At 35.8% G+C, this 26,829-nt stretch overlaps 1 protein-coding gene across 1 annotated transcript in view; it reads left to right on the plus strand.

The window, feature by feature from the left end:
- The window catches only part of LOC145670458 (platelet-derived growth factor receptor alpha-like), a 184,311-nt gene that overhangs the window by 80,754 nt on the left and 76,728 nt on the right, over positions 1-26,829 (plus strand). Inside the window, exons 8-11 of the mRNA XM_081739165.1 lie at positions 8,542-8,681; positions 13,275-13,449; positions 16,926-17,261; positions 22,889-23,010. Of these exons, the coding sequence (XP_081595291.1) occupies positions 8,542-8,681; positions 13,275-13,449; positions 16,926-17,261; positions 22,889-23,010 (773 nt within the window). The remainder of the gene's footprint in view (positions 1-8,541; positions 8,682-13,274; positions 13,450-16,925; positions 17,262-22,888; positions 23,011-26,829) is intronic.

The following is a 26,829-nucleotide window of genomic DNA, read 5'->3' on the forward strand; positions in this document are numbered from 1 at the left end:
ACTGATTTTTTTTTATTTTTTGGGACAACTCCTTACCCTGCCCCAACGGACTTATAGTTTTTAAGTGTTACCTGACAGCTATAATACAATTTTTTTTATTAAAAGAAACTTGTAGCAATGCCAGTAAATAATTTTAAAATGTTTATGAGTCAAAGTACAGCCACATTAGCTCAGTTGTTGAAATTAATGTCCAGATTTTGTTTAGAATGCCACGTTAACGATGATTATAGGCATAGCTCTTGATATAACACAATTTGCTTTTGGTAACTCTTCGCTTGTTATGAAAATTCCATCTAGCGGCAGGCTACACAACTTCGTGGTTGCTTGCTTTAGCCACGCTCTTCGAGCGTCGTCGCAACGTCCGGCTCCGTCCAGAAGACTCGCGCATCTCCCGCTCGCCTCGTTGGCTCCAGAACCTACGTCGACGTTCCTAGAATATTCTCGCTCAAAGTTCGTCGGTGGTATAAATATTGCGTACTTCGGCCAACCAATCCAACAGGCCAGTTTATTGCAGCTTAAGCTTTAACGGTTTTAGTTTGCTAATGTTTCTGTTAAGAAAGAGAGTTTGTGCATTGTACCTAAAGTTACAGTCTTCTTAGTGCGATACGATTCAGAGACATTTTGTATACTTTGGTTTCCAAGTTCGTAGGCAATGGAAAGCAAGATAAAGAAAAAGCGTCATAGCAGACCAACGCTTGGAAAGTGGGAAACGAGGCTTATTTGGTATTCCAAGTGAAATGAGTGAAGTGCAGTTACCCACGTACGCTGACGTTATGCGACATTATCATTGGTTTCGAAATGGTTTAAGTGGTGACGAATGTGTAACTAAATTACCAGTGACTGACATTTGTAAACTAGTTGGACAAGGAGTTGTACATATTTGGCGTAAAGCAGGCATTCCTGTGGTTTCAGAAAAGAGAGTTTTTGACATGCTGAAAACATTTTATAATAAGTGTCGCACCAAGGAAACACATTTTAGTCGATAAGGACAAGAAGCAACACTTCGTGCAGATTTTGTTGCACACGTCTCTTTTTGATATTGCGTCTTGCAAATGTAAAACCGCCTAAGATTGCAACTGTGAGAGGACATGCAAGATTCCAAAAGGAGAATTCAAGTTTCTTTTGGACCAGAGAACATCGCAGAAAATGAGCATTGGTAACATTGACATCCGAACAAGCAAATCTCTGTCAAAGATGTTTTCCCGTAAAGTGAGCAGATTTAAGGGACAGACAACCAAGAAAGACGTTGGAAGTGTTGAAGCAAGTCCATCAACTAGTGGGATTAGACATAGGCAGAGGTCAAAGACACTAGCGTCGTCAGGGGAATCCAGCGAAGCTGTTGAATCGAGAAGCACGTCGGGATCTCACTTCGAGGCGCGACCAAGAAGAAAACATAGCCTAAAGCGCATCTGTCTTCAAAATACAGCGGAGGCAGCGTTTAGAACTGGAGCTTCAGACAGATAGGTTGCTTTGATCGCTTCTGCCGTACTTCAGGACGCGAGACTCATAACGCCAGAGGAAAAAAATCTTGTTGTTGATAGATCTAAGGTACGAAGAGGAAAAGATAAACTGGGTGAGAATATTCAGAAAGAAAAGGCTGACCTAGGCTGGCGATTACAAGTATCTACTTCGACAGAAAAAATGATGCAACTCTTGTGCAAGAAAAAAATAACGGCAAACTACGAAGACGAGAGGTTACAGAAAAGCATATCACAGTTCTATCGGAGCCCGGTTTAGAAACTTGGGTCATGCCACACCTAAGTCAGGCACTGGCAAGGATATTGCCTACTCTATGTTGGAGCTTTTAGAGAAGAACCAGTACGAGTGTCAAGTCTTGAGGCAGTCGTCAGCGATGGTGAAGCCACGAACACAAGATGGAATAAAGGCGTGATAAGTCAGATACAAATATTCCTAGGAAAGGAACTGCAGCATCTCATTTGCTTTCTTCATACCAACAAATTGCCATTTCGACACCTGGTTACCGAATTGGATGATGGGACGACCGGACCCAACGCTTTTTCCGGTCCCATCGGAAAGAAATTAAAGGATTGTGAAAAATTCACTGATCGTCTCCTTTACACCCATTTCCGTTGAATGGGTGTCTAAAATGAAAAAAAAAAAAAACAGATGGTTTAAGCAGTGACCAGAATTATCTCTTTGAAATTTATAAGGCTGAATGTGTACTACCGATCTAGCAATCAGAAAACCAAGACCATTATCACATTCACGATGGCTTACCTTGTCCTGTAGAATGCTTTGCCACTACATCAGTACTGATAAACCTAGTTCAAGTTTGTGTCTACTTTGACAGTACATTGTTAAAGTATACACTCCCGTCTGGTTTTCAATACGACGAAATCCTTCGTGCGAAATGGGCGCCATGTACCTGTTTAGCATAGTTAACCTATCACGTTTTCTGCCAGAAAATCTACAACACATAGTTCATTCTGTCCTACAAACAAACGGATACTACGCTCATCATGAAAACCTGCTGATAGACAGCAGATGAGAATGCGCATATTCGAACGTTATGCTGGAGAAGGATAAAAAAGTTCCGCATCCAGAAGACTCCGATATCAAGCCGCCCACGTGACTTCATTGTTCCGAAATTAAACTTTACAGCTGAAAATTACTACGACATGATGAATTGGCCTAAATGTCTAAGAGAGCCGCCAATCACACGAAACATAACGGATCAGCAGCTTGAAGAAACATCCAAACTTCAGCTACTCTAACAACATTCCCTTGCCATAGTCAATTGTGGAACGCACAGTGAAGCTGGTGTCCGAGGCAGCGTCGAAAGAGCGCGGCCATAACGCAAGAGATATCTACGTTAGAGCCAAAATGAAGTCTAGAACAAGAATGCCCCGCTTCGAGACCAAGAAGAACTACGTGACCTAAGGTCTAATGTCAACATATGAATACTTCGGAACTCAATGTGCAACCACCTCCCTGTGGTGAGTTCTGGGTTGTTTTGCGTAAGGAGCAAAGTAAGCGAAGAGTTGCACAAAGAAAATCGTGTTATATCAAGGGCTATGCCTATAATCATCGTTAACGTGGCATTCCAAACAAAATCTGGACATTAATTCCTACAATTGAGCTAATGTGGCTGTACTTTGACTCATAAACATTTTAAAATTATTTACTGGCATTGCTACAAGTTTCTTTTAATAAAAATAATTGTATTATAGCCATCAAGTAACTCTAAAATGACCACAAGTAGCTTTTCTGTCATCGGTATTGTGCGTGTTGCCTAACAAAACACTTAAAAACTTTAAGTACGTTGGGGCAGGATAAGAGGTTTTCCAAAAAATAAATAAATAAATAAAAATCAGTAAGGTCGGTGCTACCTTGGCACCTTTTCCGCACTAGCCGTCATCAAATTTCCAACAAAAGTGCAAAACGCTCCACCCTAATATTCAGGGGTCCGGCGCACAGAACTTCTATTTTTGTGTGTGTTGTGTGTGTGTGGGGGAGGGAAGCTGTGTTATTGAAACGTGTCATGATTAGGACGGCCAGATGATATAGTAGTAAAGATCCTTTGACAAGAAGTTTGGATCTCTTAATACACGTAGACAATTTAACTTGTCTTATAACATCCATATAACTTTTAAAGTAATAGTTAAAATTCGATTAAGTTTTGTAACATGCATACATCAAAGCGGGACATTTTCTGACAAACCACACGATTTCATCCGATCAACAGTACTCCCAGCATAACCTAAACTTATAGTTTTTTTTTTAAATAACACTACTTCAGGTTATTATATAGGGGCCTGTTTCAAACCAACATGTTAAACAAAAACCTTACAATACCACTGTTATTATCCAAGGTTAGAAATTAAGGATACTATAGTGTCAAAACATCAGTAAAAACCGAAAATTTGGAAGTATCTACAACAGTATCAACACAAGTGAACGAATGTATCAGTCCACATGTCGAATAGCGAAGTACCTAAATGTCGAATAGCATGATAACGATATAACGTATTTTTAACAAGTAGAAACATTAAATATAAACTAATTATTCACTGAACAAAACTATATATTTTCATTAAAATTCAATACGTGTTACAGTTTCGCCAACTAACTCTTTGGCTTCATCAGACACTATGTGATACAGTATAACTGTACATTCGTATATACATACAACAGCTAAGATATCTTTCTTCTGATTGGCTACTGGCAGCAGCAAATCCCTTTCAATACTTCAATATTATTTTATTTCGAATACTAGATCAAAGTTATATATATGTATTGTAACAACAAAGCAATTTTTGCCTAATTATTTACATTAAAATTTAACAATGAAATATTGTTAAAACCGACGGCCTCATTCAAATTTGTAACATTCAAAGTTAATTAAAATTAGAAATTAGACAACAATAAGATCCCACTTTGCATTAAGTCCGCTGGCAAAACTACAAAATATTACATTCCTTGAACAGTGCACAATTTACATTTTACAGATTATTAAAATATAATTATTCACTAATACACGTTATTGTGATAAGCCTCACAACAGCATCCTCAAACCTTCGCCGAGATTACAAACAAAAGATCTCCAGTTCCTTACCAGAGGGTAGCGTTCCCAAAACTGATGCAACGTTCCCTCTTTGTACTGCCATGCTGATGCGTTGCAGTAGAAACGAGGTTGCTCTAGCATCTCCTGACGATAAACGAATGCGATGACCAACTTCTTTTATAAAGTTAAGGCCTTCGGGACCCCATGAACCACCCGATTCGACAGCTATAGCGACAAAATGATATTTGTCGAGTAAATTGCTATATTTCCTGCGCTTTTCTGTTATATTTATTTGAAAATTTCTATATAGATGCATTGTATTGTTGCCAATTACACAAAATGACGATCTTAACTAATTTAAACTAACTTAATTTAATTAATTAACTAAACAATTAAGTAACTTAAACAACTAAGTAAATAATTACACACACACACACATGCTATCCCGTCACCTTCTTTAGGATTACATCTTCCCAATGACAGTTTTCGAATTGCCAGTGCACTGCGTTTGGGAGCAGATGTTTGCGAGCAACAGAGATGTCCTGCCTGTAGAAGTGTCGTAGACAAGAAGGGCCTTCATGGATTCTCCTGTGCCAATAGTGCGGGCAGACATTCACGCCACTCCAGCGTCAACGACATTATCATGTGGGCACTAATTTCAGCAGGAGTTCCTTCTATATGTGAACCGTTGGGGTGCAGTCGTGCAGACGGCAAGAGGCCAGATGGTATGACTCTAATACCGTGGAAGAAAGGAAAAGCACTTCTATGGGATTTTACTTGTTCCGACACCTTCGCCTCTTCAAATATACATTCTTCCTCAGCACAAGCTGGCAACGTGGCTGCTCGCCGGGAAACAGAAAAGCGCAGGAAATATAGCAATTTACTCGACAAATATCATTTTGTCGCTATAGCTGTCGAATCGGGTGGTTCATGGGGTCCCGAAGGCCTTAACTTTATAAAAGAAGTTGGTCATCGCATTCGTTTATCGTCAGGAGATGCTAGAGCAACCTCGTTTCTACTGCAACGCATCAGCATGGCAGTACAAAGAGGGAACGTTGCATCAGTTTTGGGAACGCTACCCTCTGGTAAGGAACTGGAGGAGATCTTTTGTTTGTAATCTCGGCGAAGGTTTGAGGATGCTGTTGTGAGGCTTATCACAATAACGTGTATTAGTGAATAATTATATTTTAATAATCTGTAAAATGTAAGTTGTGCACTGTTCAAGGAATGTAATATTTTGTAGTTTTGCCAGCGGACTTAATGTAGTTTTTCAAAATGCTGAAATTTTGTACCATGTTGTGTGAAATATTGAAGGAAAAATTCTTCTAGATACCCTACAATACCACTAGATAAAGAAGCAGTGTTGCTAACGCAAAATAAAGTTTTATTTTATATATATATATATATATATATATATATATATATATATATATATATATATATATATATATATATATATTGATAAATAAACATATAAACACTATTACACCTAAATATGCACCCTTAAACAAATATGCAGAACAAAGTATACAAACATTTCATAAGCAGCTAGACAATAATGGATATTATAGAAAAAAGTTAAAATACAGAAGATGGGAGAACAAAAATGGAGAAAGAGAAGAAAGAAAAGACAAGATGGAGAACGAAGTGAAGGAGGGATAGGAGAAAGAAAATGTGGTGGGGGATGGAAGTTTGGGAGAAAAAACAGAAATTATTAAAAGAATGTAGAAGAAGATGGGAGGCATATTAACATACAGAAAAGGAAGGAAGAGACTACTGGAAGTAATAAGGGAGAAAAGAACGAAGAAGAGAGAAGAATAGCAAGGGACATTGATGGAGAAAAAAGGAGTGATATACAAAATTCAGTGCAGCGAGTGTGATATGATACATGTGCGTGTGTGTGTGTAATTGTTTACTTAATTGTTTAAGTTAATTAATTGTTAGTTTAAATTAGTTAAGATCGTCATTTTGTGTAATTGGCAACAATACAATGCATCTATATAGACATTTTCAAATAAATATAATTGAAAGGGCTTTGCTGTTGCCAGTAGCCAATCGGAAGAAAGATATCTTAGCTGTTGTATGTATATACGAATGTACAGTTATACTGTATCACATAGTGTCTGATGAACCGAAAGAGTTAGTTGGTGAAACTGTAACACGTATTGAATTTTAATGAAAATATATAGTTTTGTTCAGCAAATAATTAGTTTATATTTAATTATAACAAAGCAAAGTTTCTACTTATGGAAAATGTCAAAGTAGAAACCGTTACGGGTAATTGAATATTTGACTTTTATTTTTTTAAAAAAAAGAATTCACTTTAAAAAAGTGCTTGGATAGGTATAACATTCCTTTACATAGATAATTTACAATACACGTAATGATCATAATGGCGTTTACAGTAATTAAACCAGTTGCAAGAGATATGATAAACATTGGTGAAATTTGAAACACTGCTTAAAATAATGAAATTGTGTGAACTTGTAATTACAATTACTAAAAACTATTTCTGTAGTGTTAAAGAAGCAAACGAAAACAACATTTTTAAAACAAATTTCCACAACTACATCATATTAAGCTGTGTATTAATAACTATCCTTGTTTTTCATATCTGCAGAACAGGTTGAGATTAGGGGCGTTCGATAAGGCTTAGGACCTATCAAACTTCGAGGGTGAAAATTTTTCGCTTTGTCATCGGTTACTTGAAACCGTTAGAATATTTGAAATTATCGAGATTTCGAATATTATCGAAATTTCGAAAATTATCGAAAGTTCGAGTATTATCGAAGTTTTGGGTATTATCGAAATGACTAGATAAATTGCGATTATACTGATATCTCTCCGTATTTGCTACTTTCAAACAACCTAAGACACACGAACAGTTCAAGTGTCTCACACTCGTCGATTGTTTCTAACATTTCGAATGTCTCGAACACTTCGAGTGTCTCGATCATTTCGGGAGTCTCGGATACTTCGAGCATCTCGAACATTTCAAGAGTTTGGAAAGTTCGATAATGCGATAAAGTTAAAATTCTTTATCGATGAAACGGTTTTGAAATTTTTTCGAATTGTTATCGATTACTCGATTATCGGAACAGATATCAAATTGATGTAAACGGCATTATGATCTTTACGTTTAATGCAAACGATCTATGTGAAAGGATGTTATAAATTATTATGAAAATATAGTGTAATTTAGTTACCATTCCATTTGAGTGTTTTTGTGTAATAATATGATTGTTCATAGAAAAATCACATGTACGAGAACTTAACAGCACAGATTAATTATTCCGAGTCCTTGTCGATGTGGTTGTGACCTATTGATAAATGTGTCTTATACAGGGTGTTTCAAAACAGCATCGACAGCGTTTGGGAGGTGATTCCTGACACCAAGATGAGGCAAAAAGAATAGACCAACCTGGGTGTACAAATGCTTCCTTTCGGAGTTAAAAGGCTGCCGAAAACATGAAAAAAATGGACTTTAGAGGTCCATAGTTCCAAAACTATGTGGCTTACCGTAGTCAGATCAAGACTTCACTTAGGAACTAATATGTGCGCTATTCAAAAATACATATTTGAGAATCCTAAGGTATTCACGGAATAATATAGAGGGAGTTTGGCTACCGGTATGTAATTTGAAGTACTCGTCAACTACATCTACAAAAATTGTTGTGGAAGTACCACAGGATTCTTAAACTTGTATATTTGGGTAGGACATACTAGTTACTAAGTGAAGTCTTGACCCGACTATGGTAGGTCTAATGGTTTTGGAGCTATGAACCTTTAAAGTTCATTTTTTCGTTTTTGGCAGCCTATAACTCCGAAAGGAAGCATTTGTGCACCCAAGTTGGTCTACACTTTTTGTCTTATCTTGGTGTCAGGAATCAGCTCCCAAACGTTGACGATGTGGTTTTAAAACACCCTGTATTTAATAACTATCACGATGCATACTTTAAAAAACTCATGTACAGTTTCACCTCTGCTAATCACACAACCATTAAACTATATTTCAGAAAAACGCAAGAGTATTGAGAAACCTGTAATAGAATATAGAAGACCTTGCAACATCATAGGAGGAAATATTATACTTCAGTGTAATCTTAGCCTTGCTTCGCAAATTTCATTTGAGCTCTGGTGGCAGAAAGGTAATCAGGTATGTTGGAATTTTAAAAAAGAAATTAGTTTATAAGTGATTAAAAACATATAGACTGTTTATGGTGGTCTCAATCACCGTGCCTGTTACCGAGAACTACTTCACTACTGATACTAGTCTATACAATCGTAACAGAATTTTAATTTTCCATTATTACATTTCTCGTCTGTACAAAAGTAAGAGGATGCCTTCACAAGATCCGAATGCGATTTTGAATTTCAAAATGGTTCTAGGTCACAAACGTTTTACACCGCATTTACTGGTACAGTGAACCTGTCTATGTTTGCCACCATCGGTTCCATTGAAAAGTGGCCAATTTAGACAAGTGGCCAACTTACGGAAAATAGGTGGAATTGGTGTATTTTTAGAATAGCATTTCTTGTATTACTTTATTGTAAAATTTTAATAAGAAATGGCATGACAGCTACTTTTAAATAGTGTATATAGAGGAATCATAACAATATACAGTGCTAGAATATATTTCAGTATGTATAATAAGCTACAAGTGTTTTCCTCGGAGCAAAAAATGTTTTGAGAAAATCTTACAGGGATTCATGTCTGAAAACCTCCGCTACCTTTCGACAAGGTATTAGTTGACAATTGAGATGGTTAGCTTTAACTATGAGAATTTTCCGGAATTACTAAAGCTCCCCACTGATGAAAAGAGCCGATATAGCTAATGGTTTTACCAAAACAGACAGGGTAGCAAATACGTACAACCTTCTCCTGAAATCCTGTACGTGCTTTTTCTTATTCACATCTTCCTTCACCATTCCTTTATCAGGGTAGTGTTCTGGCCATTGATCTTCAAGAACAAATCGTGGGAATCCATACTGCTTTGCCTCCAGTCACAAACACGGAACATCTGCGTTTCATATGGGAATATGAAAATTAAGAAAAATAACTAGACGGTATTTTGCGTGGCCAAGATACGGAGATAAATTTATCATTATCATAATAGGATAAACATTGTTTGAATGCAGCCAACTTCCAAGATAGACTGGTGGCCAACTTACAGAGTAATAAGTAACGAATGTCTTATGTGGAAATGTAGGTTCAAGACGAGCCAGGCCAAGATGAGCAGGTGGCCAACTTAGAAAGGTGGCCAAGTTGACAGTTTTACTGTAACTTCCCGATGCTCATTCATTCAGCAAGCGTGGTTCCAAATCACTACATCAAACTCCTCAATGGTCCTCTATCGTGCCGACCATATTTTCTTCCTTGTAACCACTTATAAATAATTTATGTCACTGTACTTTATTGTCCCTCATAATAGCCAAACCCATTTAGTAAGATAGAAAATGTTTTTGTAAACGTAATTGTTTGGCAACTGTACTCTAAGCATCACCAATAATTTGTTATTAAAATCACTCTATACTGAAATGTGTTACTCAAGTCACTCCATCGGAGAACCGTGATTTCCATGGTGTCACCGAAATCAAGTAGTACCTACTGGCTAGTATTTAGATGAATAACCGTTAAGGAAAACCAATACGATGTTATCGTTGTTTGAGTGGTAATTGAAGAGAATTTGTTGTATATAAAAAATACAATCGGCAAACAATTTTTTCGCATCTGGAGCTCCACAAGCATGAAATTTAGGACCACTTCAATACTTAAATCAGCATTCCTGATTTAGTCAAACAAATCCAATAAATTGTTATATGTTGATTACTTTTTTTTGAATATTTCTAATCAATAAATGACTGTAACAAACTTCTACAACGTATGTAAAGGCAATGGAACAGATAGGGAATACGGTCAAGAGAAACAGCAACAATATTTGTGAGATTCGTGATCAGCTGATCACAGAATCAGATTTTTTAAAAAAATGAAATGAAAGGTTTTAATTTAGCGCATTTCTATTATTACCTTAAACAAAAAAGAGAGATGGAAGATTTATGGAAGTGAATAATTAGGAAGGAACTGATTGAATGAAAATGTAGGAGAAAACAAAAGATTCTCGACAAAATCCTTGGACAAAACCTCTCAGGGCTTCTGATCGAACTGCGATTTCTCGCACCAGACGTGAGCGCTCTGTCATTGAGTCACCGGTTCTTCTTACCAACTTCAAATCTCGACTGCTTTTCTTATGCTTGTAGGGAATTAATGCCAAGGAGGGTAGGTTTAGTAGTAAAGTTTCCCATCCACGTAACACGGAACAACGACAGACAATTACTAGTAACTTGTGTTTCTGAAATGTTTTAAGTGTTGCAAAATCGGAAAAAGGAACTTCACTCCTAAATTTTGAACATAGTGTAGACTACTCAATCATCACGCAAATAAATAAATAATTCCATACAGATTAAAAATATAGCGTCAAATTTATAACACTGAAACTCACATTTCTTTGAAAAAGTAGTATTTTTTTAAGCTTACGCTTCACCCTCCTCTTCCCATTTATTGTAGTCTTATTGAAAGCAGATTCTACATGCCTCTTGTCTTTTAAGACTCTTTATACTTTTGTTGAAATTTCTGGAGTATTTTTCTCTCTTTTCTTCGACTTACGAAGCCCCCAGTTAGCGGGAGGGCGAAGTGATTTTTTATTCGTAAGGCACCGTACCTTTTCCTACACCATTCTTATTTTTATATTTATTTTTTATTTATTTTAATGTTTATATAGTGTACAATATATGAAACATCGTGCGCTGCATAATTCACAATATACAGTGTTTCATGTTTACATATTTTGCATGTTTCTCTCGTACTTGGGTTTTCTTTGATTGTTAGTTCTTTCCACTGTATTTTAGGACACGATTAATTCACACATAATAATACATAAAAGTGAAGAATTATAGTTGTGGTATTTCGGGACTAAGCTGTCGTTGTAATTCAGTCCAATTTCAGAATTGGTTTCTAGGTCAACGATTATCACATATTTGCTCAACAAGATGGAATTAGGCCTACTCGTTACGATTTTGTCAATATTGTTAATGAGAAAAGAAAAAAAGGAGAGCTTCGACTAATTTCTCTTCCATGTCGGAAAATCAGTCAGAAATGGAACATGATACTCTTTCTGATGTTCAAGAGCAATTATCAAATTTAAAAAACTTCGAATTTTGCTTTCTTTTTGCAGCTTGTAATATGGTGTGGAATCTCTTAGATATCGTTTTCAAGAAGTAAATTTATATGGGGAAGCAGTTTCCCAGAAAAATGAAACAGAATTCTTTGTAAATTTATTGTTATACTATTGGCATCAATGCATTTTTTATTAGTAATATTGTAAGTATTATCAAATATAAATAGTGAAAAAGAAAGACTCTTGACTACACTATTGCTTGGGTGATTTGTTGGGCCATCGCATGTCGCTGATGAAACCATATCGTAATACGGTGGCTCAGTGGTAGAGCGTTCACCTCTGGTGCATGGGGTCCGGGGTTCAAACCCTGCTCCCTCCAAGTGAGCTTTGTGGTGGACAAACACCGTGTACGTGGGTTTTCTCGGGGTTCTCCCGTTTCCTCCCACTTTCTTCATTCCACCATTTCATTCATTTCTCATAATCACCGTCTCCTTTAGCCTAACCGGCATAAGCGTGGGACGTAAAACTCAAAGATTTCATTTCATTTTACTTTTATTAAAATAATTATTCGATATACGTTGTATTAAGAAGGATGCTGAACGAACATCTCCAGAAACGATAGATATGGGTCTGCCTACCTCTCTGATAAAATCAAGTCATCTAGAACCCCATGCTCCACTGGTCTCGATGGCTATTGGAACAAAATTAAATTTGTCAAAGAGATTGTTGTATTTCCTTTCCTTTGATTTTCGTTCAGTATCCTTCTTAATACAGCGTATATCCATTGCGGTCCAACGTGGCAACGTTTCGTCAGTTCTTGGTACGCTGTCGCCTGGAAGGAAACTGGAGAAAATATTTCTTCTCTGGTATAATAGAAACAAGGAACAATATCATAATTACAAGTGCTAAGTACATTTTTAATGTAAAAGTGATTTTACAAAATCCTTGTAACATAATCCAAAACAAATATGCTCAATTTTATTTATATTTCTAGAGATTCCATTATTATTCGATCATTTCATTTTTACTGGAATAATTATTCGAATATTTCACATTTATTGGATTAATTATTTGACAATTTAATTCATTATTTGAATAGTTATTCGAACATTTCATTTTTATTAAAATAATTATTCGAATATTTCATTTTTATTGGATTAATTATTTGAACATTTAATTCAGTATTTGAATAGTTATTCGAACATTTCATTGTTTATTGGAATAATTATTCCAAAAGTTCATTCTTTATTAAAATAACTATTGGGACATTTTATTTTGTTGGAATAATTTTTCAGTCAATTTTTAGCATTTGCACAATTGTCCAAATGTTTAGTAATTATTGTTCATTATTACGTATTATTGTTAATTCGTTAGTACAGTAATTATTGTTCATTCGTTAAAATTGTTAAAACATTTATTCAAGGATTACCATTCTTCGCATATATTGATAAAAGCTTAAAACATATTCTTGATGTATTCGAATATTGATTATTTAAATTTCACATGTACTACAATACTCGTATCAACTCAAGCGTACTAGTATTTTCTATTATTATTATTATCACTATTTACAGGTTATAAAAGGTAAAAATTTTAGCAGTATTTCGACTTTGACAGGAAAGAAATTAGGGTGTAACCAAATTACTCTTCGTAATGTTTCAAAGAAAGACGAAGGAAATTACACTTGTTTTGTGTGGGACAAAGATAATGATGTGACAAACAATAACACAGTCTACGTACAAATACACAGTAAGTATTTATTGTTTAACGATTAGTAATACTATCTTCGTATAGGTACACATAGTGAGTGTTAATTCTTTAATGATAAATAACATTATCTTTGTAAAGACACATAGTGAGAGTTAACTTTTTAATGATTAATAAGATTATCTTAGTATTGTCACATAGTGAGTGTTACTTTTTTAATTATCAATAACACTACCTTGGTACAAACACATAATGAGTAATAATTCTTTAGTAATTAATACCATTATTGTATAGATAGAAACACATAATGAGTGTTAATTCGTTAATGATCAATATTATCTTGGTAAAGACACGTAGTGAATGTTAACTCTTTCAACATCAATTACACTATTTTGGAAAAGATGCAAAGTGAATGTTAATTCTTTATCTTGGTACAGACACCTAGTAAGTGTTATTTTTTTTTATCTTAGTACAGAGACACAGTGTTAATTCTTTAATTATCAATAATACTATCTTGGTACAAACATACATCTCTTAAATAAAGTGTAGGGAACCGCAATGGATTCTGGCAAAACACTACACGATGACGTCACGATGTTCTTCGTTATATACTGGGTTGTCTCAGAATAATGTGTCACACTTTGGTAGGTATTATATAACACTTCGTAACAGTGGCGTATTTACGATTTTGTTTAGGGAGGGGCTTTGCTAACTTTCGGGGGGAGCTATGTCTGAAAATGTGAAAATTCTGCAAGATATTTCATATACTTTAGTATAGTAAGTAAGATTTCGGGAGGGGCTTAAGCCCGGAAGCCCCCCTAAATACGCCACTGCTTCGTAAGTATTATTATTGGTTCGCTTTACTGGTTTTCACTTAAATAATTTAATCGCGTAAGAAGTAGCAATAGTCCATACGCAATTCAAATGCACAATTCGAAATCCGCTCGTTCTCTGTAATAATTTCATTCGATATATATAAAATTACGTGTAATAATATTTTAATTACCGATCAATGAATTACTGTAGAAATACATGTACGATCATGCGCAATAAAAATAATTAAAAATGAAATTAATTTGATTGAATTAAATTAAAATTGAATTCCATTGATCAAAATTATATTCAAAATCAAATTAATTAATTAAAATATCAAAAAAATGTAATTAAAAGAGTAATCATTAATTATGATTAAGAATAAGGCGCCTAAGGACGTCAAATTACTATCAAATAACATATCAAACTTAATTAAAGAAAAAAATTGCATCTGTCACATTACTACTAATATTAAGTTGGAGACGACGGGCGGTATTCAGGGAATTTGTTAATCAAGCGTTAGTCACACTATTAATTAGTATCGTATTAGCTTTGTACTAAGAAGGGTGTACTTTTTGGTGTTCAGAGACTGCTTAGAATTCAGCTAATAAGTTGATTTGAGCATAATTAACTAATATAACCACAATACAACGGGTGAGAGAAGTAAATGTGGCAACTACGGAAATCTAGACGTGAAAATATTAAATACGAAAGGTTTTCTTTGTGGTTTCACATCACAGCAACTTGTAAATAGTTACGAAATCTAATTATTATTAAAATATTCATTTCTGAGGGATGTATTTATGAAGGAAATAAGTAGAAGTCAATTAATATTAGCGATAATAGAAGGATTATGTTATAATTCTAAGAGAAGATATTTTATCGATTAGTTGTATGTATCTTTCAGAAAACTAGAAAATTTCTCCTCATCTCTCACTGTTCACTTTAAGAAACAGTTCTGCTATTGTAGAGGACTCGGCTTAATAGCTGGTCCATAGTTAACTCACCTGACGTTCTGAAAGGAAAGATAGAAAATGAAAAAGACAGGTAATTAATCAAGGATCTTATAAAATAGAGGATCTGCCCTTACATCAAAATTTTGAAGCTATACGTCAGTTTCGCCACTCCTACTCTGCCCACTCTGCCCAATAGGATCGCAATGTTTTGAACCAACAATCATGGCGGAAACGAAAGTATCCAATCATGCAATGGCATAAACGAGAGTAGCCAATCAGACGTGCCGATGCTTGGTTGTTTTTTGGCTTCACCGATTTAATAGGATGAAGATACATATGGGCAGATCCTCTATTTATAACATCTTTGTAATTAATTGCCTTTACATGAAAGGAAAGAAAGAAAGAGAAAAAGACATGTAATTAATTGCCTTTGCATTCTTAAAATGTTAGTTTATTGTGGTTATAACAGGGTATCCTGTGCTCTAAATTAATTAAACACATGTAATTACTTTAGTCAAATACAATGTGCTAATTAGAGATTCTGAATACACTTCTGATCACTACGTGTTAGTCAAACCCGTAGTGTGGCCCAGGGGCGGATCCAGGTGGGCGATCGGGGCGAGCGTCCCCCAGAAGAGGAAACTTTCTTATTTTTATATCTATATCTATCTATCTATCTATCTATCTATCTATCTATCTATCTATCTATCTATCTATCTATATATCTATCTATCTATCTATCTATCTATCTATCTATATCTATATCTATATCTATATCTATATTTATCTATCTATCTATCTATCTATCTATATATATATATATATATATATATATATATATATATATATATATATATATATATATATATATAAACCCGTCCCAAAATTTGGAGCCCTTAAAAGGGCATTTATTCCGAAGTTGGGCGTCCGCTTTCGCCACGTTTTTTCGCTGTCCACATTTTCTGCAATGTATAAAAGTATGAATTATGTTTAACAAATGTGTGTAATATATGTACTGCATCAATTAACCATGACGAATCCCATGTACTATCGGAAAATTATTTCCAAGTTTGTACAGAATGGAGGATAAATGAAATGAATGAATGTTATTAGGTTCATTAATCCGTGCTCTTCACAAACTTTTAAAAGATTTTGCTCGTTATCAACGTATTGGTTCACAAATGTTAAAACTGTTAGTTCATTGCCCTTGTACATTCGCCATGTTGATAACATAAATGCTCGTTATTTTCCCACAATGCAACTGTTTGGTTACCTTGCGCCAAGTAGTTTCCTCCGCTCACCGTATAGTCCCATGTTTATAACCGCTTATATATAACATATAAACAGATTTTTGGAGACCCTTATATATTATCAAGCACACAAACGATCAAATTATCCATATCTTTCCTGTAAATTAAAAAAAAATTGCTGGAAACGGACGCCCAACTTTGGAACTTAACCCCTTAAAAGTAGCAGTATGTCAACCCACCGTCCTCCCAGAAGTATGTCCTGTATCCGCCCCTTGTGTGGCCCTTATCATACGCAAAAATTGCTCTGCATAAGGCCCGATATGTTTAAATGCAGAGATGGCCAGACAGAAAGAAGTAAACATGTTTTCCTCGAAACATAATAAAAAAGATATTTTTATTAATATTATTATCATTATTACAGTCATCACATATACCCTATAGAACATTTCTGGCTACAGTTGTAATTATTTATATAAAATATGTTTTATTTTCTTTTCAGATGACACAAAATCATTCTACAATGTCGCTCTGATTCACGGAAGCAAGGAGCGTCAAGCGAAGCCAGGAGATATGCATGTTGAGTGGTGGTTCTATGTTGACGTGCATCCAAAACCTACGTTCGAATGGTATAACCCAAAAGGAAAACAAATAGGCCTACCCGTGGCTAAAGACGATGTTAACTCGAGTCACAGGTTTCACATGGATATTTTACAGAAAAAGAAAGAAATACATTTGCGTGTGAACAATATCAATCAAGAAGACCATGGAATTTATACATTGAAGATAGGAAACAAATATAAATCGGAAAACATTACTATGAGCTTAAACGTTTTAGGTAAGTTTATTTATTATCAACGGTTAATGTTTAGCAGAAAGGGTCGGTCCAGCAATTGTTTCTAAAAATGTTACAATTTCGGTAATTTCTGTTCACATTAGGTTAGGTTATGTTAGTGTAGAAGTCCAGCATAATTTTCCAAAAAAAAATGATAGAATTTCGCTTACTTGTGCTTATTTGAGGTTAATTTAGGTCAGTTCAGGTTAACTTAGGTTAGTTTAGAATAGGTTACGTTATGTTAGGTCTAAGTACTTGCATCATCCATTTCTTTTGTAAATTTTGTGTTTTCTACGTGCTTCTGGACCCCTTCTGCTAAACATAACTCGTATCTACTACTATGTTGCAAGTGAATATCTGACTAATGTATTCAGTGGGTATACTCCATAATAGTTTTGTGTTAACGCATCGCAAACTTTGCAATAATCGGCATAGTGGTTATAACGACTTTTAGTATTATTTGTGTTGCGTTGCTGTACGCAGAATATTACAGAGAGTGTTACATAATGATCTCTCAGGTCTTTGTTACACAAGGGCTACATATGGCAAATCTCTAGAGGCGGAAATTTTTAAAAAATCAAGATTGAGGCTTAGTATGCGGAAATTTCTGTCCATGAGGAAAAGCGTTCTGGGAGATCTATAGTGAAAAACAGTTATCAAAGCGCAATCGACTTTTCTTTGTATGACGCTATGGCGCTTGAAGAGACAGGCTATTGGTTAGTGGCTACTAGTGTAACCAACTAATGCATTTTTGTTCGCTCTGCTCCGTTGCAGGTAGCTCAATATAACCGTATGCGGCCATGTTGTTTAGGTCTATACAGCATTCGAACAAATAAGGAAGGGGCGCAAATTTTCTTGGACCCAGGGGCATAAAATATGTAAATACGGGCCTGAATTCGTTACTTTGTTTTATATGTGATGTTCCTAATCTTAGTTGTCATCGATGCATTCAGTCCAGCACTAACTACTAGTTTTCATGTACTCTTACAAAATAGGAGAACAGAATTGGACATCCTGTCCTGTTCAAGTTGCTCTGCCGAGCTCTGCTAGCTAAATGGGCTAGAACAGAATAGAGGATCTGCCCACATGTGTCTGTATCATATTAGCTCAATCAAACCGCACATCGGCACTACTCTCATTTCTGGATTGGCTACTCTTGTTTCCGCTAGGAATGTTGGCTCAAAACATTGCGATGTTATTGGGCGGAGTGGGAGTGGCGAAACTGTGAGGTATGGTTTCATGATTTTGTTGTATGGGCAGGTCCTCTATTTTATAACATCCTTGCTACAACCTATCTAGTAACTTCAGATGTGCTGCGGCCTTTCATTAAATGCTGAATCCGTAATGTTGTGAAGGAATGAAGAATTCAAATAACGTAGAGTATTAAGTAATCATTTACTTTGTAACGATAACTTATGAGGAAAGAGGAGTACACAACAAATATGGATTAAGAGTTTCGATTCAAAGCTAAACACTTACAGTCGTATTTAGAGTCGTTCTGACGAGTGACTAGCGCCATACTAAAGAGTTCGACTAACATGTTTCATGCCGTCGTCAGGCCCTTAGTATAACGCTAATTCCACGCGAAAATGACTCTGAATACGGTCCTTAATATCTCGGATCTATGAAATTTCTCTGAGAAAAGGGTAGAATACTCCAGTGTAAACGATAGATATATTAATACGAGAAGTGTTAAAAAAACAATAAAACTGATTGTTTTCTCAATGATGAATTTTCTTAATTTTACAAATCAAAGTTATCCCTTTCAAAATACATCCGCTGAGCAGCTACACAGTTTAACAGATGAAATCTTTTCCAGTATTCGTAGCAGTTCTGGAAGGAAAATCTCTTTCAACTCGTTGATTACGCTCTTGTGGATATTATCTAAACTACCAGAGCGCTCTTTCAACTTATTTTTCAGCAAGGGAAATAAAAAGAAGTCACAGTGATTTAGATCTGGTTAATAGGGGGCTGAGAAACCACAGGAACACTTTTTTCTGTCAAAAATTCACTTGTGGAGACTACCATGTGATATGTTACATTGTCGTGGTGCTGCTTCCAAGTGAGTCCAATTCTGGTCCCACATGTGCCACCGTTTTCCTAAGTTTTTCAAGGACTTTCCGATAGAATGTTTGATTAAAAAAATTCTGGTGGACGTTCCCCCGATTTACAAAGAAACTAATGAGCATCAATTACGAGATTCATCTTTCACTTGTTCTTTGCCTTATAGAAAGGACTTGTGTCATCTGAACACTTCTGCCCTGGATAACAAGTGTTCTCCATAAACCTTTTCATAAGTCATAGTAACGGATTTACCAAGCTTTACAAACTTTGCTGAAACTTTTGCCTGCCTACTTTCGTAACGCACCTCACAGCAATAACTTCAGATTTTTTTTTTTTTTTTTTTTTTTACAATCGTGTAGCAACTGGTGTAAGTTGAAATTTGTACTGAGTCAACGGCAAGGGTTCACATAACTGCAGTATGAAGACGGAAGCAGCAGGATTGTCGATTCGTGCACATGTTGCCAGTCTCATTACTTTTCTAATACACCATGTACGTACAGTTGTAATTTAATATAGTAATAATCGAAAACGTCGAAAGGAATCCATGAAAATTAATACTAAACTATAACTAATATGTACCATGACAAAAGGGCGAAACAAAAAAGATTTTTCTGGGCAAATAGTATGGAACAGCCACAGGTAGGTTCTTTATGAACACCATACCAAATCGTGAAAGAAATATGAATAGATACAAAGGCAGAAAAGACAATATTGCTAAAGTTCTCTGTTTTTTCTAGTGAATTTATGGTGAGAGTTTGCACCTCGAGAACTATTGAGGTAATTTCTTTCCAGATGCAATAAAATGTGAATGTAGAAGACAAGACTTTGTCCGAAAATTGTGCACGTTTAGGGAACATTTAACAACGAACTCGTCCTTACGAGGTTTATCATAGTACGCAGAAGTTTTTGTACAGGTTGTATCTTGCGAATTCTAATTTGCGCCACTCACATATTTTGTATTTTGGACAAAGTGGTGTCCATCATATAACGCCCCTTTTAGGCGTAATTGGGGAAACTGAAAATTTTCTTGAATTTCGGGATGAAAGCACCTTCAGATACTATCCCTATCCCAAGTCCGGTCACTCATTCAAATAGAAGAAGTCCAGGAACCCACACAACTTTTCGAAAAAGAGTTCATAGTGATGAAATTTCAGAACCACAAGGAGAAGTAGTGATCAATTAAAGTAACATAGATCAGCACACCACAAAAAGAGAATTGGCAGCAAATCAAGAAAGCAAATTTAAACAAGAAAATACAACATAAAATTACACCATTCATATGCAGCATAAGAAGAATTCGACTCAGTATCGACGCAAATTGAGCTTACGAAACAAAACATTAGATTTACCAACATAGTGAGAACTCAGACACAGAGAGAACCGGCACCTTTGTTCACACTTTTTCGGAAGATTTTTTCATATCAATATGTCGATGAACAACGGGATTAAAATGAGTAAGAAACACTTCAAAGTTGTAATAGCCAGGATACTACCGAGATCGATATTGTGATTTAATTGCTGTAAACAGGGACATCTGAAACATGATTGTGCCAACAAATGAGTCTGCCACAGACGCGGAAAGGAACAAGACTTCGCACCCCCAGAATAAGACTGTCGTAACACAAAATAGATTTTAAATTGTTATCAATTTTTAATGTGTAATAACTCCATCTTGTACGTATTTAAAAAAGATGTTCTCTTCAATAATAAATACTGAAATAACGATACAATTCTGAAAAACACTAAAGATAATAAATTTTCTTCAGATACAACGATTTTGTCTGGCTTACTTGTAAAATTGACCTTTTATAGTTACGACAATTTTATTCTGGGATGTTTTTTACGCCACCTGCAGGAAAAGAACTTATATACAGAAAATAGAAATTGTAACAACAACAACGAACAAGACTGAAATTCATCACGGACGGAGAACTCAGAAGAAGAGAGTTTCGAGCCCTTCTCGGGACCAAATCCCCATAAGAAAAGAAACCAGAAGAAACAACCACAATCTAGTGGAAGAAATGCTTACAAACAAGACAATATCAAGCCATTGTCAGACCCAAATACACAGCAACAGAAGATAGAAGAAATAACAGCAAACCAGATCAAAATATTACCCCTTTCACCAGCTGAGACTACACAACTGGTCGCAGGAGTCAGTTAATAGCATTCATCTGGATCATATCCATACAATTCATGACGGCAGAACCAAGGAAACCAACGGAGAATGATGTGAGCAAGGCAGGTAGCCACGCAGATAATATTATGCCAACAAACCAAATTCTGACCGCAGAGGAATAGACCATTATACCTATACCAAAGTACTGTGAATAGATTTGAATATTCAACCTACATCGACTATTGCCAATCAGGTATGCAGGTATTCAACCTACATCGACAAGTTCAAGTATCACCTAACTATTGCCAATAACCAATGACCATTGAAAGGCTATATGGACTATGGTTATATTTCTATATTTATTAATAAGATCGAAGATGCGCCTTGTTTCCATTGTTTTTCTCCTACTGTTTGTTAATTATTCAATACATAATGTTTGGAGTGTAGAATAACATCGGTTTAATACTACACAAATGTAGTGTCTCGTAGTATTGGAACTTTGGACTCCCAATTCTTGATGGGCTCATGACTGATATGTTACGAAATTTAAAAATTTGAAAATCATGAAGCATTTAATAATTAGTTCAAATCAATTTTAAGACAGTTACTGTATACAGAGTGTTTCAAAACAATACCAAGAACGTATGGGAGGTGATTCCTGATGACACCAAGATAAGGCAAAAAGTATGGAACAACCTGGGTACACAAATGCTTCCTTTCGGAGTTATACGCTGCCGAAAACATGAAAAAATGAACTTTAAAGATGCATAGCTTCAAAACTATGGGACCTACCGTAGTCTGGTCAAGATTTCACTTAGGAACTAGCTAATATGTGCGCTATCCAAAAATACATATTTCAGAATCCTAAGGTACTCACGCAACAATTTTTATAGAAGGAGTTTGGCTATAGGCATAAAATTTGAAGTACTCACCAACAAAGGTGCCCATGTTGTGGTTTCCAAGGGGGCAAGTATAAGCGTCTCAGATTTTGCGTTAACTATTCTAAAATGTCTATTGGGTTTTCGATCTTCCGAAGCACAATTTCCCCTAAAGGGGGGGGGGCAAGCGCCCCACCTTACCCCCCCTGATGGGCCCCTTGCTCACCAACTACCTCCATAGAAATTGTTGCGGAAGTACCACAGGATTGTGAAACTTGGATATTTGGATAGGGCACATACTAGTTCCTAAGTGAAGTCTTGAGTCGATTACGGTAGGTCTCTTAGATTTGGATCTACCTACCTTTAATTTGGTTCATTTTTATGTTTTGGCAGCCTATATAACTCCGGAAGGAAGCATTTGTGCACCCAGGCTGCTGTATACTTTTTGCCTTATCTTGGTGTCAGGAATAATCTCCCAAACGTTGTCGGTGTTGTTTTGAAATATCCCGTATAACTGAACGTTAGTTTTCTTCTGTAAAAATAATTTTGATATTTTTATTTCGTTTCAGGCGCTGTTACAACTAATATGACAAACAGTAACAATTCAACTCCGACCATTGTGGCAGTGGTTCTTATATGTATATTTCTTATCTTAATAATCGGTATTGGATTCTGGACAATAAAGTATAGGGTGAGTAAACAGTAGTAGAGATATCTATTCTTACGCATTTCCCTTACGGGAAAAAAAGGAAGGCTATAAATAGAAATATATACTTACCTACAGTCAGTGATGTATTTAGGGGGGCTATCTGGATCAACCCCGTCTTCCTAAAATAAATTTGTTAGTTTTTCGCATACCATGTACAACAATAATTCATCTTACCATCTTTAAGAACTTCATTGACTTTCCATTTTCTTATGCTTTTTGTTCAGAAATAACACTGTATTTGTCAAATTTCATTCCATGTAAGAACTGCGTTCTTTGTTTTCTTTCTTTCGTCTATTCTACTCTTCTTTTTCTTTTTCTTAGTTGTCACTTTCTTTTGTTTCTCTTATCATACTTTTACAGTTGTTAGTTGTGTTTCAAGTTGGACGTCGTCAGTAACACCAAAACTAAGAGGAGCTGATATGCGAAACTGGTGTTCCACACCAACATACACGGATATCAACATAACGAGACTTTAGTTATTATAGCAAAGGAATATTTGCATTGTTTAGTTATAAAGAAAGATAAATGTTTGAATTAAAGAAAAGCAAGAGGGGGAATAAGTAGCCCTGGAAGTTAGATAGGCTAAGAGGATGCTTCCTTTCTCTTCTATGAATAGAATAAAAAGTTGGTTCACTGCTAAATTTTTGTGTGTATCATATCATATAAGATTCATCAGTCTGCAATTCTTGCCGTTAAAACCGCAATCAGTATATTTCAGCTTCAATTTGTCTGAACATATTCTTTCAGGTAAAAACGTACACAGATAAAACCGAATATTTCCAATTTTTTTTTCTAAAATGAAATCAGTAAAGCTGAAATGAGGTTACGAACATTCAACATGTTTACAGGAGCGTCGCTTCAGATTTGCCCTGAGGCCTCCACCGACATACGAATTTCACATTTTTCCCTAGTATATTAGTAGACAACCGATTAAAATGTATTTAATTCTCAAACTCATGTGGGCAGTTGTCCCCCTGCCTCCCCGTGTTGTGCATAGCCCCCGAAACAAAATCCTAAATACGTCTACAGTGCCTACAGTATACGGAATTTGACAAATGATGCATACCATTGTTGTCTTTTTAGTCATGATTCTTCTTGTAAGATTAGAAATTGGAATCTAGAACTATAACAACTCAAAGAATGAAAAATTGTGACTGGACGGCAAATCGGAAGTAAGGATCCTTGTCGACCGGTGTGCTAATCAACGCACTTCTCAGCCGCGTTCTTAATAAGCTACATATTCCTTCCCTTTTTAATGTTAGTAGTCTGTCATTCAAACCACGTAGAGTGTACCACAACTTATATTGTTCTTAGACAACTAACCCAATGCACATATTAGTGACTACCTAACATTCTGCCTTACCCGGGGTCAACATATGTTTTCATCTTTCTCGGTTCCACGCATTATCTTTTTAACCGATTCCCTTCATGTCCATGTTTCCATATAATCTAACCATTTGCCTTGTGGTTTCTCTTTTGCTATTGTGTTTTCTCCTACTAATTACACTATTCTAGGCACTGGCATAGTGGAAAACGCACCTGGCATTGGTCCACGTGGTCCTCAGTTCCATTCCTGATGGAAAAGCACACAAATTTAATTCCACAATCATTCACTTTCCACTAATCACCCGTCTTCTTTAGCCTAAAAAGGCACAACCGTGGAACCTTACGTTAAAATATATATTTCATTTAATTTTTCCCTCACTCTTTTGCCCACATAATTCTAATTTCTTCTCATGGTATGATCATGTTACTGCAATCTTTTTCCTCCTTATTCTTTTTCGAAATCTGTTACCTGACTAATGCCTCCTTTGCCCTGGTGTCACTATACATTCATCTTAGCATATTCATTTCAGTCGCACTTGGTTTTGTGCCTTGCCTCTTTTTGATTCCTCATGTTTTTAATCTTAATGAAAATTCACTGAGATGGAGTGGGTCGTGGGTAAAGATTTATGAGTGGGTCAGTGGGTTGTGAGTCAACAGGACATGACCCTCTGCGACCCACGACCCACTGTGACCCACTCTGCTCAGTAGATTGTAGACAGCATCTTCTGAGCACTGAGTCTTGAGTCTTGTCTTGTCGGGTTTGAGTTCTTGAAGGGTCGGGCACTGCTTGTGCCCCTGGCTTCTATCTGTGTTGTTTCATGACTTTGTGCTTTGACATATTTGTGTTGAGGAGTAGCAACTGTTGCTTACTCCTTTCTGAGCACTGTTTGTCTACATTTTACTTTCAAGGCCTCCGTTTTTCTTCTTTTTTCATTTGTTCTACTTACTTACCTGAAATGAGTATATCTAAGTGAAAAAAGAACTTCAGGCACTTTAGGATTATTAATATTTATAATTATAATAATAGCAATAGGAATTACTACTTTGCTGCTTTGGAGAGACAGTCGAATTTTATAGTTTCTTTTCTTTACGTGTCCCTACTTTACTTGATTTGAGACTTTCAAGTTTCATTCTATTTTCACTGAAGAGTATCTGTAATAATTCAACAAGGAAATAATTATATATGATAATTAAATTGAAATTGATCGTAATATGATCCATGACAAACACTTTATCATTTTATATCGTAAAGGTCAGATGCACTGGTATTGTGACAGAGTGGTGCTTGAGCGATTGACCGTAGAAATTTAAACCCCGATTACTGATATTTTCCCAGTCTTGTTTTATTACAAGTGAACACTCTTTAGTCAGTGGACAGCAGGGCGTGGATCATGTGTCAGAGTTGACGATGATGGGTCATGGTGAGTCGTGGTTCAGAGTGGGTCACGGTAGATGGTGGGTCAGAGTGAGTCATGGTAGATCGTAGGTTCAGTGGGTTGTGGGTCACTGTCCGTGGTGGATCAGTGAGCCATGGGTCAAGTTTTCATTGACCCATACTGTTTCTGGCTAATAATTGAAACTTAATATTTTAGTCAATTGTTAAAATTCTGCGTTCTCTTGAAGCACTAAATTCTGCATTAGTAACAAATAATAAAACAAGTCTCCAAATACTCTCCAAATACTAATCGATAAATATTTTTGAGCTAAACAAAATTATATAGATGAGTTTAATTTCTCATAAGTAGTTTTCAAGAAAACGAATTCTGACGTTGTATCTCCAGCCGCTGGAGCATCATGGCCATTTCGTAAATGTTTATCTCCCACTTGGTTTCTCTATACTTCTACCATATAACGAACATTAAAAATAAAACACTGTTAATAACCTCCTAGATCTTCTTCTTTATTATCCATATTCCTAACTCTTCCAACATCATTTTGTCCCATTTATTTAGAAGATTCAATATGTGTAGTGGTAACCATATGACCTAATATTTACCAACACATATTTATTACTTACATAATTCTACGTATTAATCGGACATAACTCAAATGAATATATTATTATTTGTAGTCAACACCCTCCTAAAATTTCATATCTTTGGTGCTACACACAAATCTTCATATCTGCTAAATACTTGTATATATTCCTGTAAATCAATGTAAATATACGAGGAACGTTCAAATTATAACCGGAGTTTCTGTTTTCTGTTATATAGAGAAGGCAACATGTGAATCAACTACTGTTCTTTTTCAAGGTACTCCCCATGCACACACACACATTTGTTCCATCAGTGCGGGAATGCCCGTATTCCTGCAGCATAGAATTCTTTCGGGTAATCTTTCAGCCATTTCAAAACACACGTTTTGACTTTTTCGTCAATGTGGATTTTTTGTTCTCCCAAGGACTCCTTGAGGGGACCAAAAAGATGGAAGTTGCAAAACGACAGATCGAGGTATACGAGAGATGGTCTAGGA

This window comes from Thermobia domestica, chromosome 14 (genome assembly GCF_964235325.1).
Source record: "Thermobia domestica chromosome 14, izTheDome1.hap1.1, whole genome shotgun sequence".
In the NCBI taxonomy this organism is placed as follows: Eukaryota; Metazoa; Arthropoda; class Insecta; order Zygentoma; family Lepismatidae; genus Thermobia; species Thermobia domestica.